Source organism: Triplophysa rosa, linkage group LG13 (genome assembly GCF_024868665.1).
Source record: "Triplophysa rosa linkage group LG13, Trosa_1v2, whole genome shotgun sequence".
Lineage (NCBI taxonomy): Eukaryota > Metazoa > Chordata > Actinopteri > Cypriniformes > Nemacheilidae > Triplophysa > Triplophysa rosa.
Window position 1 is genome coordinate 21,554,728 of NC_079902.1, and position 17,772 is coordinate 21,572,499.

The 17,772-nt window shown below is 38.7% G+C and overlaps 1 protein-coding gene across 2 annotated transcripts in view; it reads left to right on the forward strand.

Annotated features, from left to right (window-relative positions):
* Nucleotides 1-17,772, forward strand: part of nrg2b (neuregulin 2b) — a 49,856-nt gene that overhangs the window by 8,715 nt on the left and 23,369 nt on the right. For both annotated transcript variants that reach the window (XM_057350145.1, XM_057350146.1), the window contains exons 2-3: nucleotides 12,972-13,134; nucleotides 17,261-17,379. In XM_057350145.1, coding sequence (XP_057206128.1) covers nucleotides 12,972-13,134; nucleotides 17,261-17,379 — 282 coding nt within the window. The remainder of the gene's footprint in view (nucleotides 1-12,971; nucleotides 13,135-17,260; nucleotides 17,380-17,772) is intronic.

Below are 17,772 nucleotides of genomic sequence, written 5' to 3' on the forward strand. Positions count from 1 at the left end.
TGCACACAAACCTAGAAAGCACATGTGGAAATCACATGCTTTAATCAGATTTCCCATGTGATATGATATTTCTAGCCCGGCACTAGGGGCATCACTTGGCCTGGAAAAAATTAGTGTTTATTAGTGTTAGTTTAGATGGAGATGATACTGTGAGTGCTTTTGAGGAACAATTATCAATCAATTCTATGTTCTCACTAGAAATTCATTGGGATATCTAGTTATTTCAACCTGTGATTATAGGACTTTTGGGTTAGTGCTCTTTCAGTAATGCTGAGCGTGCAATCAATGCACGTGTCATATGTAACCGGTCCCACTTGCACCGCTCTGCACGGGCCTTGAACCGGCGTCGGTCCGGATGGGAGACGGGCGCTCTAACGAGGAGGCTAAAGACCGCAGTCTCTAGCGTCTGTCGCTAGAGCGTCTCTGTTGGTCGGGGAGTGAAGTTTACACACTGCACAGCTCTTCACTAGCTGGCCTCCGTTACACATACATGAGTGTTTAAACGGATTGTTCACCCCAAAAAAGTCTGTTTATTTATTCACCCTCATATCATTCAAAACCTCTATGACTTGATTTCTTATTTGGAACACAAGAGAATATATTTGGAGAAATGTGGTTTTGTGTTCATACAATGGAAGTCAATGGGGTCCAATATTGTTTAGTTACCAACATTCTTCGAAAGATCATCTTTGGTGTTCTGCGTGCTTTGGCATCATGTAAGGGCGAGTAAATGATGTAAAATTTTGTTATTTTGGGTGAACTGTCCCTTTAAGGCACTGGGTTCTTTATGCAATTTCAAACCAGCACCAGGTGAAGCCACCGAGCGGTCATAATGGTTTTCCAACCACCGGAAGAGGTCAGTGATTGACAGTCAATCCTTTGACCCATATTCACTAGATGAGCTGCGTATCACCAAATTTATTTAAAAATACCTCTAATACTACATTGCACTTTAGTTTACATTCATACAAGCATAAATCTGCATTTACAGTAAACACTGACATTTGCTATACACATTTGAGGTGTTTGCCAAGTGATCTGATGCTCGGTACAGTGATAAAGAGCTTACACTCTGAATAAATATCCAATTAAGTGTTTAACAAGTTTGCATTGTAATGCTGTACAGATGGAATTCACATGTGGCCAATGTTAACAGGATAATTTTTTGGTTTGCCAGTAATTTACCGTACATTTAATTACTACTTACCTATTAGAACTTAGAAAAGTTTACTTAAAAGTCAAAGTGTTTTAATTTTGATTTGAGATTCAAGATGAGCTAGAAGAGACTGATTCCAGTACTGGCATTAGCACAGCAACACTGCAAAAAATTACTTTCTTCCTTAGCATTTATGTCTTGTTTTCTTGAAAAAATATTTCAAACTTCTTAAATTACGATACATTTACATATCAAGAAAAGTGACTTAAGATATTCAGTCTTGTTTTATGGAAGAAAATCTAAGAAAGTTTATGTTTAAAACAAAATTGCAGTAAGTTAGTGGCAACCTGCTGCAAAACGGTCACGGTGCTCGGGGTGAGACACGGAGACAAGGAAAGAGGACCCAAGTGCAGACAGCGGGTAAGGGGTTAACAAGACAGACTTTAATAAGAACTACAAAAATACAAAACAAAGACCCACATGGGGGTAACACAACAAAACACAAGGGTATAAAACATGACTGGACTAACTACACTTAAACAAGACTAAAGTTAAACATTTAACATAACTAAACTAACAACAACTCACCAAACAGGCCACACACGCAACAGTACAATAACCCGACACAAGACAGAGAACACAGGGGCATTAAATAAGGGGACAAATCAAAGGGGAACAGGTGTGGGGCATGAACTAATAAACAACCAATAACGAGAGATACAAAAGGGCGGGAACACAGACAAGGACCGGAGAGAGTCTCGAAGACCGAAAGGGTCAAAAATGACTCTCTCCACACATAACAAGGGATCCTGCCGTGATTCTGCCACAAGATCAAGAAAGACATGACAAGATGAGGCAGAATCACGACAAAAATGTTTTACAGTTTATCATAGATGTAGTGTGTGTAACCGTACAAATATGGCAGTGCGATGGCTTCAACGTTATGACGTCATATGCAGTTCTGTATCATAGATCCGTGGTTTGAGGTTTTAGTGACACAGAAAATGTGAAGCTACGTCCCCGCTAATGCTAAACTCCTGTGTTAATCTGCTGTGATTAGGTACAAGTGGACTGAAGGTGATGCTAGTGTAAGCTGTTCCCGTTTGGCTCAGAGACCTGCTGTGTCAACTTTTCTTTTTTTTATTAATTAGCAGCTGTTTCTTCTCGCTGGGCTCCATTGGGAATGAGACTGTTATGTCGATGTAGATCCCATGTGTAAGGCAACACAGCATGTTATCTTACAAAAATAGCTTCATCTGTTTTCACCAAAATATCAGTAAACTGTATTACATACAGAACTACTGTAAAATCATCGTGAGATCACCTTACAACAATGCAAGAAGCTTTTTGCTCTTTAATTTTGACTGGTTAACATTACATTAGTAGCAGTAGTGTTTTGGTGGAAACTATGGTCACCTCGGTACATTTTTCATTTATGCAATAGATGCATTAATAGGACATGTTCATCGTTTTTTATGTTATTTACTTTCCTGTAGCTCACTTGGTAGAGCATTGCACTAAAAATCAAACTGTCTGTCTTTATTTACTCACTCTCGAGTCGTTCCAAATCTGTATAAATGTCTTTGTTCTGAAGAACACAGAGAAATATATTTGGAAGAATACTTGTAACTAAACCGTTCTTGGCCTCCATTGACTACCTTAGTAGGAAATGATGCTTTATATATTTCTTTGTTACGTTCAACACAAAGAAGATATTTTGAAGAATGTAGGAAATAAACAGTTCTGAGGCACTTTTGACAACTATTGTCATTTTCCCTGTGGTGGTCAATGGTGGCCAAGAACTGTTTGGTTACAAGCATTCTTCCAAATATCCTTCTCTGTGTTTGTCAGAACAAAGAAATTTACAACTCGAGGGAGAGTAAATGGTGACAGAATTTTTATTTTTGGAAACTTTTAGTTTCGTAGTTTAAAACCAGAACCCAGAAGACCAATCTTGGCATTTCTTTATTTATTAGCGATGTCTCAGAATTCAGTCGGATTTGAAGAAATCCAGACACAGTTGTCCAAACAAAGCGAGTGCGTCACATTGAGAGCTTGACACATGAAAGCGTGTTTTTGCACTGCAGCTCTGACATATGTTAAATTGTAGAACTAGAAATAGAGCGAGAGACTGGGAATAGAGTGATGGATTTTGTAGCGCTAACGAAAAGGATGTGTGTGTATATCTGTGTGTGTGTTGAAACTCGCAGTCAGAAGGGCTCTTCTGTAAAATTGTACCGCCAGTGATATCGAGCAGTGAACTCTTATTCCTCGCACCCTAGAGAGGTGACAGGGGACATGGAAAGAGCAGAAAGCTGCGCTGCGGAGTGATGTTCGGTCAGAGGTCACATTTTCACTCATTGTTCCTTTCGACTGCAAAGCCGATTGCGCCGCAGTACCGCCAGCCGCGGGAGAACGTTTTAGTGGCTCCTTTAATTGTTTAATTGTGTAATTCTGTCTGTGTGTGCGCTTCTCTCTCTCTCTCTCTCTCTCTCTCTCTCTCTCTCTCTCTCTCTTTCAAGAGTGGTTACCATGGTGACAGCTGCGTGCTGCAGATATCGCACTGATTTCAGACTCAGATAGAGGTTTCTTTACACACACACATACACAGGCTTTATAAATATGGAAATCACAGACTTACAATAATAATAAACAGAATAAATGTGTCTCGCACTATTATGTCTACACAAACGATGACGATTATATTTGCAGCGTTGGATGGTAATGATTAATAGCGCTCGTGTGTGCGTGTGGCCGGGTGGATCGGGATTATAGCCTTCGGTTTGAGAGTCGCGCTACGAACGCCGCGTCAGGTCCTCGTCCTGAATAACGGCACTTATTAAAGCAGTTAGGCAGACGTGAACCATCATCTCGCTTCTGAAGGGCCGGTGGGGAGGGATGTGTGTGTGAAAGCATAAGAGTAAATGTGTGTGACCGAGAAAGTCAGCTGACCTTGAGTGCGCAGCCCTTGATGGAAGGCTGGGGGAGATGGACAGATCTGATTGGCTGACGGTGTGTGTTCGGCTTCAGCAGGGCTCGGGTTCAAACATCACCCTGCTATCACACACACACATTGACACACATGCAGCATCCTCATCTAAACGGCTGGATGCAATAAACTCGCCTCAGCATCTTCTAGTCTCTGTTTCTTTCCATCTCTTTGCTTCATCTTCTCGTTCTCTCTTGTTCAATTCAATTTTCTGTCTCTCTTTCGATTTTCAGTTTCAATTTGGTCTGTTATTGGCATGACAAGAACTTTGTGTTGCAAAAGCATTTAGCTGCCTTTAAATGAGTAAAATGGCAATAGAGAACATGAAGTTAGATTAACAAAGATTTGGTGGTGCAAAATAAATAGCTTAAGTCAGATAAGCAAGTAATTATAAATAAAATAAACAAATAAATAATTGTTTATTTATTTATTTTTTTTTACCAAAAAGGAATCAATTAAACATAACAAAATGTGTAAAAGCTTTTACATGCAGAATCTATGAGTAATCCATTTCTACATCGATTCCTACAAAAAGTGTTAGCCGTGCTTTCTTTTTATTTTTTTAAGGCATTTTTGTCTTGAGTCAAAATGAGTTTTGGGCGGGACTATCTGTTAGTTCAACCAATGTCAACTGTTTGGAAATCCAGTTAGATTTTTTTTCATTGACAGCTTAAATCAATTCCATTTGGTGAAGCTAGTAGCACAAACATTACACACTTAACCTTTAAGAAAATGAAAGGATTAAATATGCTTTAAGGAATCTCTCTACATCCTTTACATCTCTCTCAAAAACGCACCCTTAATGTTGCAACACTCTTCTACAACACACAACTGCTTTATTTAGTGATACACAGTGTTTCAGAAACACACTTTCATCCTCATGAAGAGCTCTTATTAACACACCCCCTTCAGTTTTTCCACCAGGACTCCGTACTTAAACACAGTCTAAGCCTGTGCCCTGTTCAGCATCATTATTAGTGAACAGATCCTTCATTATACTGAATGAAGCGTGTGCCCGCGTGAGAGTCCAACAGACACTCTGCTGTTCAGATCCCTAGAGCACTTCAATGCTGAAACACAAGATATTTATACAAAAATACCTCATAGAATACAGATTTCTTTACTACTGTCAGTCTTAGTCTCAGTATGTACATTGACACTAAAACGTGTAGAGCCCAAAAGACAAGGTTCTGGCTGACTTTACATCATTTTCTTAGATGGGAGTTTTATTTGAGAGGGCAAGAAAACTAGATAGGTCATCACTTGTGTCTCTAAATCATCATCTGTTTTTGAAATATAAAATTGCAGGTTACTATACAGTATCTTTATGTGGGTTAAAAAATCAAATGACATTAAATTTACACTACCTGCAAAATCGTACTTGTAAATCATCATTATTTTAAGCTTACTGTGTGAATCGAGGTAAGGTTCGGAGACGGTCTTGAACGCTAATTGTTATGCACTCAATTGATTTTTATTTTGAAGTAAAAAGGCAACTTAAATAATTTATTGAACATCATTTTTGTTTGACAGAACAAACAAAAGTTGTTTGCATAGGTACATGTTTTTCGGTGCATGATATTGGTTTGTTAGAGGGTGTCTCGTCCTGCTTGATGAAATCGGGGTCTCATGTGGCGTAAAAAATCTGTTTCTCATTTTGTGCACACGGTTTGATGCAACATGCTCAATTTAACATTGAACATATTATGGTCCTGTGTTACAACAGTCCCCATGTGAGGAATGAACTGTGACAGGCAGTGCAGCTCCGGGAAAATAAACTCTGACAGGATGGTGCCGTGGTTTTCACATGGAGTGCTTTATTTCCATATCTATGTGTTCCTTAAATTTTGATGTCCTAGATGTTGCCAAACATAATTATTTTCACTGCTATAAACGTGAGTTCTTTAAAAGACTATAATAGTGTGCAAATAAAGTATTTCCATATCAGATTTGGAGTTGATTTTCCGTTGCAGTTTTCCCAAATCAACAGTAGATGGAAAAAAAGTGAGCAGTCTTTTTTGCAGTCATTTGCAGTCAGTGAGTGTGTTCGCAAAATGGAATGATGCCATGCTGCACTTTCTGTTTTTACGCAATATTTACAAAATGTGACATAATACATTTGCCAAACCACGCATAGCGTACTTAATAGAATACTGTATCCCATAATGTTCTTGGCTTTTCACTTTTGAGAGTGATGACTGAATATGATGTGTTATTTACATCCGTGTCTTGACTCAGCATTGATGTTAAAGCAGAAATGTTTTTTATTGTGTGCTTGTGTTTGTTAGGAATAGTTCCTCAAAAATGTAAAGATATGTTTTTAACAAAATAATAATTTGATATGTGTGTGTTGCAGGTGAAACGTTACTTCGGGCACAATTTTAAAACAATCGGCTGTAATCAATAGGTAAACATATGATGATATGAGAACGATGACGTGTTTATTCTAAAACAAAACATTTTTTTAGATCATATTTGAGATTTGCTTTACATAAAAACTGTATGCAGTTTTACCCTTTTTTGGTCTGTAAAAGGTCATCCAATATTTATTCTATTGTTTTCTCTTTCTCTTCCCTCTATAGCTTGTCATTCTTTTATAAATGTGGTTGACCCTACTCGCACACACACATTTCCCATGATATTAGCTCTTTACTGTTGTTCTTTCAGGCGTGTCTTAGACAACCTTTCATGTTTCTCTTATCAAGCGCACTGTTGACTGCCTTTCTCTGTTTCCTCCGAGCGCACGAGGGTGTGTGTCGATCGTGAATGTGTGCGTACAACAAGCCTGCATGCACACTTGGATGAGTTTCGCTTCATCCAAAGTATTAGTGTCAGTGTAGCCCAGGTCTTTCTTCCTAGATTGAAGAAGAGAGAGAGAGGGAGAGATCTCGAGGGGCTGAAGCTATTCTGGTTATGGAAAGAGTGGAAATCCAAACAACTCACTGTATCAAATATGTAGAGACACACTCTGCTAATATCAAGAATCTCTCGGCTGAAAATAATCACAAACGCTTAATGGGATAAAGCTCACTCATTTTTAGATAACTGAGGAAAATCCTGCACATTGCAAATGCAAGAAATGTTTCTGTGTTTTTTTTCATATTTAATGTGTGTGTGATCATCTCTCTTCATAATATTTACTGTCTAATTTATTTATCCGTTTGCAATCAGTTGGTAAATCAATGCGGAGCTTGTTGTTCAAGGTTGGCTAAAACATATCACAATGTTGGTTACCTTCAATGTTTAACTCAGTAGTCAACCTCACATATTTGGTTGTTGAGCAAATGGTTGACTAGTTAGAGAGAGAGAGAGAGAGAGAGAGAGAGATGGAAACTGATAGCTTACTCTCAGATATATAGCATACTATATAAACTGCAGTAGAGATGAGATCAGCGATGTATCTCTGCAAGGTCGTTCAAGGGTTGTGGGACTCTTTCTTAACAGATGCATGAGGGTGACCTTTCCAAACTCTCCAGGTGAACGCAGCATACTGTACCTTTACTTGATTCTCTGCCTCGCGTGCCTCATTGAGTCTATAGAAATACAGAATTAATTCTAAGATCTTTGATACTGGTCTGGTGGTAAATGACAAATATACTGTACTGTACATGTGTGAAGTAGTCTCGCATGTAAGGTCTGGGAACTTTGTCCGCTTTCATTGACCAAAGGCCCGCCCAAGAGGCCATATGACAGACAGATAAAGCAACCAATCACGTTTCGATTTGTGGCGTGGAAATGTCACCACAGTAACAGACCGGTGTACGTTCATGAACGCGTCAAAAGTTAAAAGCAACTACAATGTTTATGAGTTCATCCCATGAACTTCGCGTACTTTACGAATTTAGCATTTGGTCGATCGTGATACGTTTTTATTGCCACCGATGTAACACAACAGCTTACTTCTTCGATCAAACGGCTTTGTGTTATTTCCAGGCGGACCGTTAAAGAACGCAACACGCACGTCTCTCGGAAATCCTGTAAAATTCAACCAATCAGATGATGACTTCGAACTTGCTGTAGTGTTTCCAAGAAAGTGTGCCTTATGCATCAGTGTGCGTCACGTGACGTCTGAGGCTGAGACTATGTGTGACATAGCAAAAATTTTGATTGTTCATAATATATTAGTAATTATTATATACATATTTATATGAATTTAATGTATTTCATTACATTAGATAACAAGATAAAGACCGAGGGTGAGTCGTACAAAAACGAAAGGAATACTGAAGCCCCTCCTCTAACCCCACTCACGAACTTAACGTCACCGACCGAAAGCAGATCGTACTAAATAAAATGGTAGAAATTCATACGAATTAGCCACCTCATATAGTTACGAAATCAAGTGAGATTGTGTTAGAGTTTGAACTGAGGTTGACCTAAAAGACGACTAGCTAGTATGTTTCAAACACTAGCCAAAACAAATGAACTGTTATGAGGTCATTAGATGATTAATTGAGTACGTTGTTGAATACACTATTCTTTTAAATGCATTGCTTAAGAGTACAATGGGGATTGCCATGAATCAAAGGTACAGAGAATCGATTCTGCCATCTTTTTGGTTACCAGCCCAGATCTTAACGGCAGGCTACGCCATTCTACTTTGTGTTGTATTTTATTGTAGTGTCATTGAGATTCATTCCCTCAGCATCGAGCCAGATTCATCTAATAATTTCTCAAATTTTCCTCTCTCGTCCATGTTCTCATATCTCTTCATCATTTTGTCTTCATGCAGTCTTTGCTTCTCTCCTCATGTCTCGCTCTTTCTCATAACGTGTTTCCTCTCTCTTACAAGCTTTTTAACAATCTTCCAACCCCCCCCCACCCATCAGTGTATCCCTGCCGAGTGTGACGGGGTGGGTCTTACAGTGAGTTATAGTGTAGAAAGACACACGCGCGTCCTGTCTTCATAACTTCATAATCCCACCTCAGCATGAGGATGGGTGAGAGACAGCAAGGGAGGAAGAGTTTGAGAGGAAGTAAGGATGGATCACGGGAGGGAAGAAAGAGGGGTGAGATGGGCCCTTGTTTGTCTGAGATCTGGAGATGTGACGTTTTTTCGTTCCGCTGTGGAGAGTGAACTGCATAAAAATTGCATGTAAAAGCGCATAGAAAGCATGAAGTGAAATCTGTGTTTTAATGAGAATCTGAACTGAACGCTGTTGGCTGAAGCGTCTTCAATTCTGACCTCGCTTCCAGGGAATTACGGAAACATTTATCACAACTGCGGAAAATTTTATTTGGTTGCTTTTTCATATATTAGGAGATTACATAGACTTCAGTCTAAGTATATAATTGTTTATTTTATATTTTGAAGAACAATAAAAGTAAATGAGAAAATGTTTCGGTCAGTTTGGGTTCTTTTATTGTAGGTTTCTCTGTGTTTCTCTGTCGATCTCTTCTGAAACTAGAGGTCTTTTTCCCACATGGAAAATCACACATTTGTACATTTGTAAACTTATGAGACATTAAAGAGATAGGAAAGGCCAAAGATTTGTGCAAGTTTTAAAACACAGTGTTTTTTGCGTGGATAGCTCTGTGTTTCATGTCACACATGACTCTGATTTCAGAGTCTGCATATTGTTTTTTTAAGAGTTGTCTTTTTTGCCAAACTCGTCAATTCTAGGTGAGTTTAGACAACGAATCTATCGTGCATTATTTCTTTAAAAGTTTGTATGTTTTTATCCCTATGTTGGAATTATGTAGCTGTAACTTTTGGCTTTCTGTCTGGTCTCAGCGGACAGTTGTTTCATATCACATCGTGTTTCATGCTGGGTTGCAACATCGGGTTTTTTTGTGTCAGCTGTATTCAGATTTCCCCTCTGCTGGACAAGTTTTACAGTCCCGGATTCACCTCTGAGCGTTTGTTTTTAATAAAAACTTGAGGTGCTATTTCTGGTTTCACTACACTGGAGAAGTTCGGAGGGATGATACTGTCCAATGTGGTTATGTGACGGTTAACAGTGAAGCTTGTTAAGTAACACTTTTAACACAGTATTATTGGGGTTGTTAGTTGACTGTCGTTGTAATTTCTTGTGAATGTGTGTGTGAAGGTCTTGGCAGTGAATTGTGATGATGCATATTCCTGTAGGTAGAAATTATGTGTTTATGGTTGCCACATGCAGGTTTTGGCTTTTTTCAATTTGTTTTTCAGACTCGAGGTGTGCGTGTGTGTGTGTGTGTGTGAGATCGCAGTCTACTGGACAGATGTACATGTGAACCTTGAAGGAGAAAGAATGGTGGATGGTGATAAAACCCCATCAGAAAATGCTGATTTGAGCAAAGGCATTCATGCAGAACTGCAACCTTGTGCAGTTTTGTCCACACACGCACACACACACACGCACACACACGCACACACACACACACACACACACACACACACACACACACACACACACACACACACACACACACACGTCTTGGATAATGTCATAGTATTTTACGTTAACTTTGTCATAAGTGACTGTGGGGTATTTGTTTGTGTGTGTGTGTCTGTGTTCTGTATTACTGAAAGATAAAGACAACACGGTGCTGAAAATGAAACAGGCTACTTCTTATTTCCTTTTTTTGAATCAACGAGCGTGGATGGTTTTCCTGAATACTTGTTTGTAACTGGTTTACACAAAAAAAAGAGTGATTTGCATCACTCTCCAGGTGGATTGTGGGATTGACGGCGACGCTGCATTAGAGTCTTGTGTGAGACTTCTCAACTTGGCAACTTTTAAACTGTGTTGCTTTTTTCCATGAAGAAAAGATAAAAGCAAGAAATTAAAGGAGCAACAAAGAAATTGTGTGTAATTCCTTACAGTGACCGTAAAATATGTATTTAGGTATAGTTGTGATTGGTCTATTTTTGTTTTGCCATTGTGCTGTTTTTATGCAGATCTGGCAACCCTGCTCTGCAGTCAGATTAAGTGATGTGATGCTGATGTATACTGAGTAGTAGCAGAGGATTGACTGTTATTGATGGTTGAAGCAGATTGGATGGACTCTGAATGAGTTTTTTTCCCTGTTCTGTTTTTGAGAACTTCTAAGGTTTCTATTAACAGAGCAATCAGTCGCAAACATCTCTCTTGGTCATGTAAAGGTTTTTTCTTTTATTCGCAAGTCAACGTGAGAGGAATTACAATGTACGGGCAGAAGTGTGTTTGTGTGCATTAACTGTTAGAGAATGTGTGCATTAGTCGTGAGTAAGTGTGTATATGAGGATGTAAGTGAGAAAAATGTGCTTGTTGTGTGTGTGCGAGAGTCGGAGAGCATCTGGAGATGAGAAAGTGTGATCACACTGGATGCGACAGCATGAAGGAAGGCTCTGAAGAAGGTGTTGGGGGGGATTGTGATGTGAGGGACCACAGATGGAGCAACACTGAGTTAAATAGTAAATAAATATCTGTCCATGATGTTTGATTTCAGATGTCTTGGTACAAACATTATGGTAATGTTACAGACTTTTATTTCACACTTATGACCATACAAAATTCCTATAAAAACAATATAGGCCTCTATACAGTATTTGACGATTAGGAATTTTTGCGTTGTGACATTTTTATGACAAATAAGTATATTATTACCTTCACCATTTTCATCACCATAATTTCTTAAAACTGTAATAAACATTTTCAGATTTCAGTTTCAATGGTCGTTTTCTTGAACGTATAGAACATCTAGGTGCATTATCAGTACGTACAGCATCTTTTCATAGCATACAGTGTGTGTGTGTGTGTGTGTGTGCGTGTGTGTGTGTGTGTGGTGTGTGTGTGTGTGTGTGTGTGTGTGTGTGTGTGTGTGTGTGTGTGTGTGTGTGTGTGTGTGTGTGTGTGTGTGTGTGTGTGTGTGTGTGTGTGTGTGTGTGTGTGTGAACTGTGATTATTGTTCTGTGTTTTTATTACTGTTCATAGTTTTCTCATGGCTAGATGGAAGACTGTACTGTCTCTCGTGCACACTTCAGGAAGATGAGCTCCGTTAATCTCTCGCACATCTCTCCTCTCCTCTCCTGGTCCTCTTCATCATCACGTCTTCTCCTCATCCTTGCATCTGCACGTTTCCTTCCATTTCACACTGGCTCTCTCATGGCTTCTCGCTTCTTCAATCCATTTGAACTCTCTTTGTTTTTATCTCTCTCTGCTTTTCTTTCTTTCTTAAAGGAATAGTTAACTTTAGAATTACAATTTTATGCTTATTTACTCACCCTCATGTCATCCAAGACGTTCATGTCTTTACTTCTTCTGTAGAAACTAATCCAAGGTTGTTGAGGAAAACATTTCCGGATCTTCCTCCATATAATGGCTTTAATGGGGGGAACCTGATTTAAGGTCCAAATATCAGTTTCTTCGCAGCTTTAAATGGGAATACGCAACACCAGCTGATGAATTAGGGTGTTTTCTAGCAAAACGATTAGTCATTTTCTACGAAAAATTTCGTTTGATTTTGGGGTGATAGGTGATGTGAACATGTTCTGCGTAAAGCTCTTTGAGATCACAAAGCCAAAAATATGTTCTTTGATTAAAATGTTTTTTAAAAGTTAAAAATTAAAAGTTTTATATATATTTAAAATATCTGATATTTCTATTTTAAGTTTGCAAATCTAAACGCGGTGTGAAACATTGTTGAGATGTCTTCTTAAACTCTAGAAGAGACATATGTGAGATCACTTAAGTATATTTTTGTTAGGAGAAATTCTGAGAAGCCGAAAATGTCTCCAGCTGCTTCTCATTTAATCTCTGTTTTGTTTTGTTTAGGACAATTAAAACATATTAAATACAGATTTAATTTTAGAATGGTCTCTCCATCTTCCCCTCACTATTTTTCTCTTTCCTCCATTTGTAGCATCAGCTCCGAAGGTAAAGCCCATGGATTCTCAGTGGGCTCTGGAAGGTAAAAAGTTGACGCTGAAATGCGAAGCGGCGGGCAACCCGAGCCCCTCCTTCAACTGGTACAAAGATGGCAGTCAGCTCCGCAAGAGAAAAGATGTCAAAATCAAAACCAACAAGTAAGACACATCTAATGCACGCAAACACACACAAAGACACACTACTCGCACGCCGGCAGAACTATTCTTGGCATCAGAGGTATTAAAAATACATCTCCCATCAACTCTGTCTGAAGATTGGCCCACTTTGTAAATAGGCTCAGAGATTTTTCAAAGGGAGAGAGAGATTGTTGAAGGAACAGGAAAAAATCATTGCACCCTGATGCCATTTGAATTATTGCATGATTTTTTTTCATTTGTAGATTACAAATAAAAGAACGTAGACGTGTCTTGGAGAACATATAAAATATGTAATTTACAGTATGTTTCTTTCTATATATTGAAAGCGCACACTGATTACGGGCTGTCAATCTCCACCCAGAGCAATATTTTATTGTCAGAGGCTGCTCTTTACAGCTTGTGAGATTTGAAAGAATTCTCAACTGTATCTCAGATGCTTTTCCTAAAATTGCTTAGAAGAAATAAAAACAAACAAATGAGACAATTGTTTAAATCCATGAAGAGTATGGAGGTGTAAAATGAAAGTAGATTGTAGAGGTAAAATACTCTGGGTTTGGGTCAATTTAATGAGAAATGTTTGAGTTCATATTGAGATCTTCAATAATATTGACTTTTGATTGCAGACTTGACAAATCTGAGCTCAGTTTTAGATCTCTTCTGAAACACCAATGGAGATTTCAGGGTCTTTTTCTCAGGAAAAATATGTGAGACTTTCCATTTGTTCTCCATTTAGTCTCACTGATGTGTAAGAGACATAATTAAGATAGTAAAGAGGTCTGTAATTTGTCTTTCTTAAGAGTAGAAAGCATTATAAAAATTTCTGTTAGTTCGTTTGAAGTCATGCAAAAACTGATAGCACAGGATTTATATGGAACGCTTTTATGATACCTCGGTTTTTTTTATCTCGGCTGCATCTTTGCACTGTGTGGCGCAGAGAAAATAAAATAATACAAGGCATGTACTATGTTGTATAAGAACAGAAAAAAATGTCATTTTACATCTGCAAGACGCTGGTATTAAATCTCAGCAGCCTCGGGTTCTGGTCAGCATCTCAGGAAAGGTCCATCAATGAATTATGAGTAAATTCCCCTCGTTGGCTTCAGTGGTTTCCTCGCTCGCGGGGACGTGGGCTGCAGGCGTTTCAGAGGGAGAGCGAGTGGGCGTGAACGCGCGTTGCTTTCCCTCCGTGGGTGGAGAACGGATTAAAAAAACATATGACTAAGTTTATGCGCTGTGGAGTCTAGATAAGCAAGTCTTCTGTGAGAATTGCATAATCATGCGAAAGCCTTGTATTGTGTGCAGAAGTGTTGTCTTGTTAAATGTTCTAAACGATCGAATGGAAAGTTGCTGAGCGGTGCACGTTGCTGTAACATTGCATCAATGTCATTTACCCATTTGTTATAAAAATCAATGGCGCGCAAGCAGCTGTATGTAGCAGACCGCAGGGAAACATACGGACTCGCGCATGAGATTTCAAAGCGTTCTGTAACATGTCGACTTCTGTTCTCTAAGAAAAAGTGCTGAGACGCAGGTTTCCACACGAGGAAGATCACTCTAACAGGACTGCCTTTTCGGAGGCCTCTTGTGTAATTTTGCAAATGCATGCGGCGAAGCTTCAGATCGGCAGAGGCGCGCACACTTACGCAGATAAATTGTGAGTGATAGAGTTAACGGTGTGGACCAGATATTCTGATAATGATGGAGGTAAAATAAGGACAAGGAAGAATGAGCTGGACTCCAGACATTCAATTCAATTCAATTTTATTTATATAGCGCTTTTCACAATGTGCATTGTTCCAAAGCAGCTTTACTGGAGAAAATAAGAAAAACTGAAAAACACAAAAAAGGTCAAACACAGCACAGTGCATGGTGTTTATAGAACAATCAAGATTATTCTAGTAAATAATCTCTAATAAATGCAGTCTCCCGGTGGTTTATTTAGCATATTTTGCATTAAGTGAATGCTTGGCTGAAGAGATGTGTCTTTAATCTAGATTTAAATTGGGAGAGTGTGTCTGACCCTTGAATAGTATCGGGAAGGCTATTCCAGAGTTTAGGTGCTACGTATGAGAAAGCTCTACCCCCTTTGGTGGATTTAGTTATTCTAGGTGTTATCAAAAGTCTGGAGTTTTGAGATCTTAGAGAGCGTGATGGGTTGTAGTGTGGTAGAAGCTCTGTTATGTAGGTAGGGGCTAAACCGTTTAAGGCTTTATAAGTAATTAAAAGAACGTTAAAGTCAATACGATGCTTAATGGGTAACCAGTGAAGGGATGATAACATTTGGGTTATGTGATGGTATTTTCTGGACCTGGTTAGAACTCTGGCAGCTGCATTCTGAACTAACTGTAGTTTGTTGATTGATGCTGCAGGACAACCACTAAGCAGTGCATTACAGTAGTCAAGTCTTGAGGTCACAAATGCATGAATAAGCTTCTCCTCGTCAGCCACACATAAAATATTTCCTAATTTGGCAACATTTCTAAGGTGGAAGAAGGCTGTTTTTGTGACATTTGAGATGTGATTTTTAAATGACAGGTTGCTGTCTAATATAACGCCGAGGTCTTTAACTGTATTTGTTGGAGTAACAGTGCAGCCTTCAATTTGCAGGTTATAATCTGAAATATTCTGCTCACGTGTCTTTGGTCCGATAAGTAATATTTCTGTTTTATTAGAATTTAAAAGAAGGAAATTATAAGTCATCCAATGTTTTATATCTTCGATGCACTCTGCCAATTTGGACAGCTGGAAGGAATCATCTGGTCTTGATGAGATATATAGCTGAGTATCATCTGCATAACAGTGGAAGCTAATTCCATGTTTTCTAATAATGTTTCCAAGGGGCAGCATGTATATGGAGAATAGCAAGGGTCCTAAAACCGATCCCTGAGGTAATCCATAATTTACTTGCGTTAGATTTAATGATCCCCCATTTAAATGGACAAATTGATGTCTGTCAGATAAGTAAGATCTGAACCATTGTAGTGCCTGTCCCTGAATACCGGTATAATTGTGTAAGCGATCTAGAAGTATTTTATGGTCTACAGTATCGAACGCAGCACTAAGGTCAAGCAGGACTAGGAGTGAGATGTTAGCTTTATCTGATGCTATAAGCAGGTCGTTTGTAATTTTGACGAGCGCAGTTTCAGTACTATGATGCGGTCTAAAGCCTGACTGAAATTTTTTGTGTATGTCATTATTTTGTAAGAAAGAGCACAACTGAGTGGACACTACTTTTTCTAGTATTTAACAGACATACACACGGCTGCCATTTTTCTTCTTCTTGAATAAACCCTCCACATGTTGACCTGAGAAGAAGGGCAGAGAGATAATCTGAATATCACATTGACACCACAAGAGACCCCACGTACTGCACCATTCAGCCTTGTAGAACATTCCGTGATCACGGGGCTTAGATTGCTTGATAGGAATATTGTCCTGGACCAAAAAAAGCCTAACCCCAAATCTACAAAGCGGAAAATTTTAGAGGTTGCTCTTTTTCTGTTGATGAAGTGTTTTAGTTCTCAACTTAGTCTCCGATATTTTTTCAAAAATTTGAAGAAGAAATCAAATTCAAAAGAAATGAGACAATTGTTGAAATACATGTAAAATTAATGTAGATTGTAGAGGTAAATTAATCTGGATTTGAGTAAATTTGGTGAGAAATGTTTGAGTTCATATTGAGATCTTCAATAATATTGACTTTTGATTTGCAAATCTGAGCTCAGTTTGAGACATTGTTGAGATCTCTTCTGAAACTCTCATGGAGACATTTGCAAGATTTCTGAGACGCAGATAAGGCTAAAGCAAAAGTTTCCATTTGCTCTTCATTTAAACTCATTGATATCTAAGAGAAATTTAGATATTATACAGTAGAAGAGACGTTATCTGTTATTTTTATGATGGGTAACCAGGTATGCAACCTTTTTGACAATAATAATCTTCTATTGTATTTAACTGTCTGAAAAAATACAAAATCTAGTTTTTTTGTGAAAATTGAAAGTAAAAAAACTTGGAAGAAAAAATATGCAGAATTTTTTACATAACAAAATCTGTCATATTTTCACATTTCACATTCCTCTGTCATTCTGTTTCTCTCTTTTTCTGCATCTCTGTCCTGTTTGTGCAGGAAAAACTCAAAGCTTCACATCAGCAGAGTGAGAATGGAGGATTCTGGGAATTACACCTGTGTGGCAGAGAACTCAGTGGGCAGGGAAAACGCCACCAGCTACGTCAGCGTCCAAAGCAGTAAGCATCATCTCAAATCATTTTTATTCCAACGTGACTGTTGTGGTCAGACAAAACTCACTGGCACAATGCTGCGGTGGGGCGGTTGCCAAGGTGTTCCACGTGGTTGCTAGGTGGTTGCTTTCTAACCCAAATCAAAAGATCCCAAAACAGCGTCAAAGGTATTCTGGTCTCTAGATGACTCGAGCCCACAGATCAGTGTCTGTAAGGCTGTATTCTTTCGCCTGTTTTATTGTCCGCCAGTCTAAAACATTGTGCCATTGTTATTGTAACACACCTCTGCTTGACAAGACGCGTGATTTAAGGCATCATTTCTGTCTGTCGCACAATGGATGTGGGGGAGTTAAGCACAAAGGCCATATTCTTAGTCTTTGGAGTTTTGAAAAAGTAATA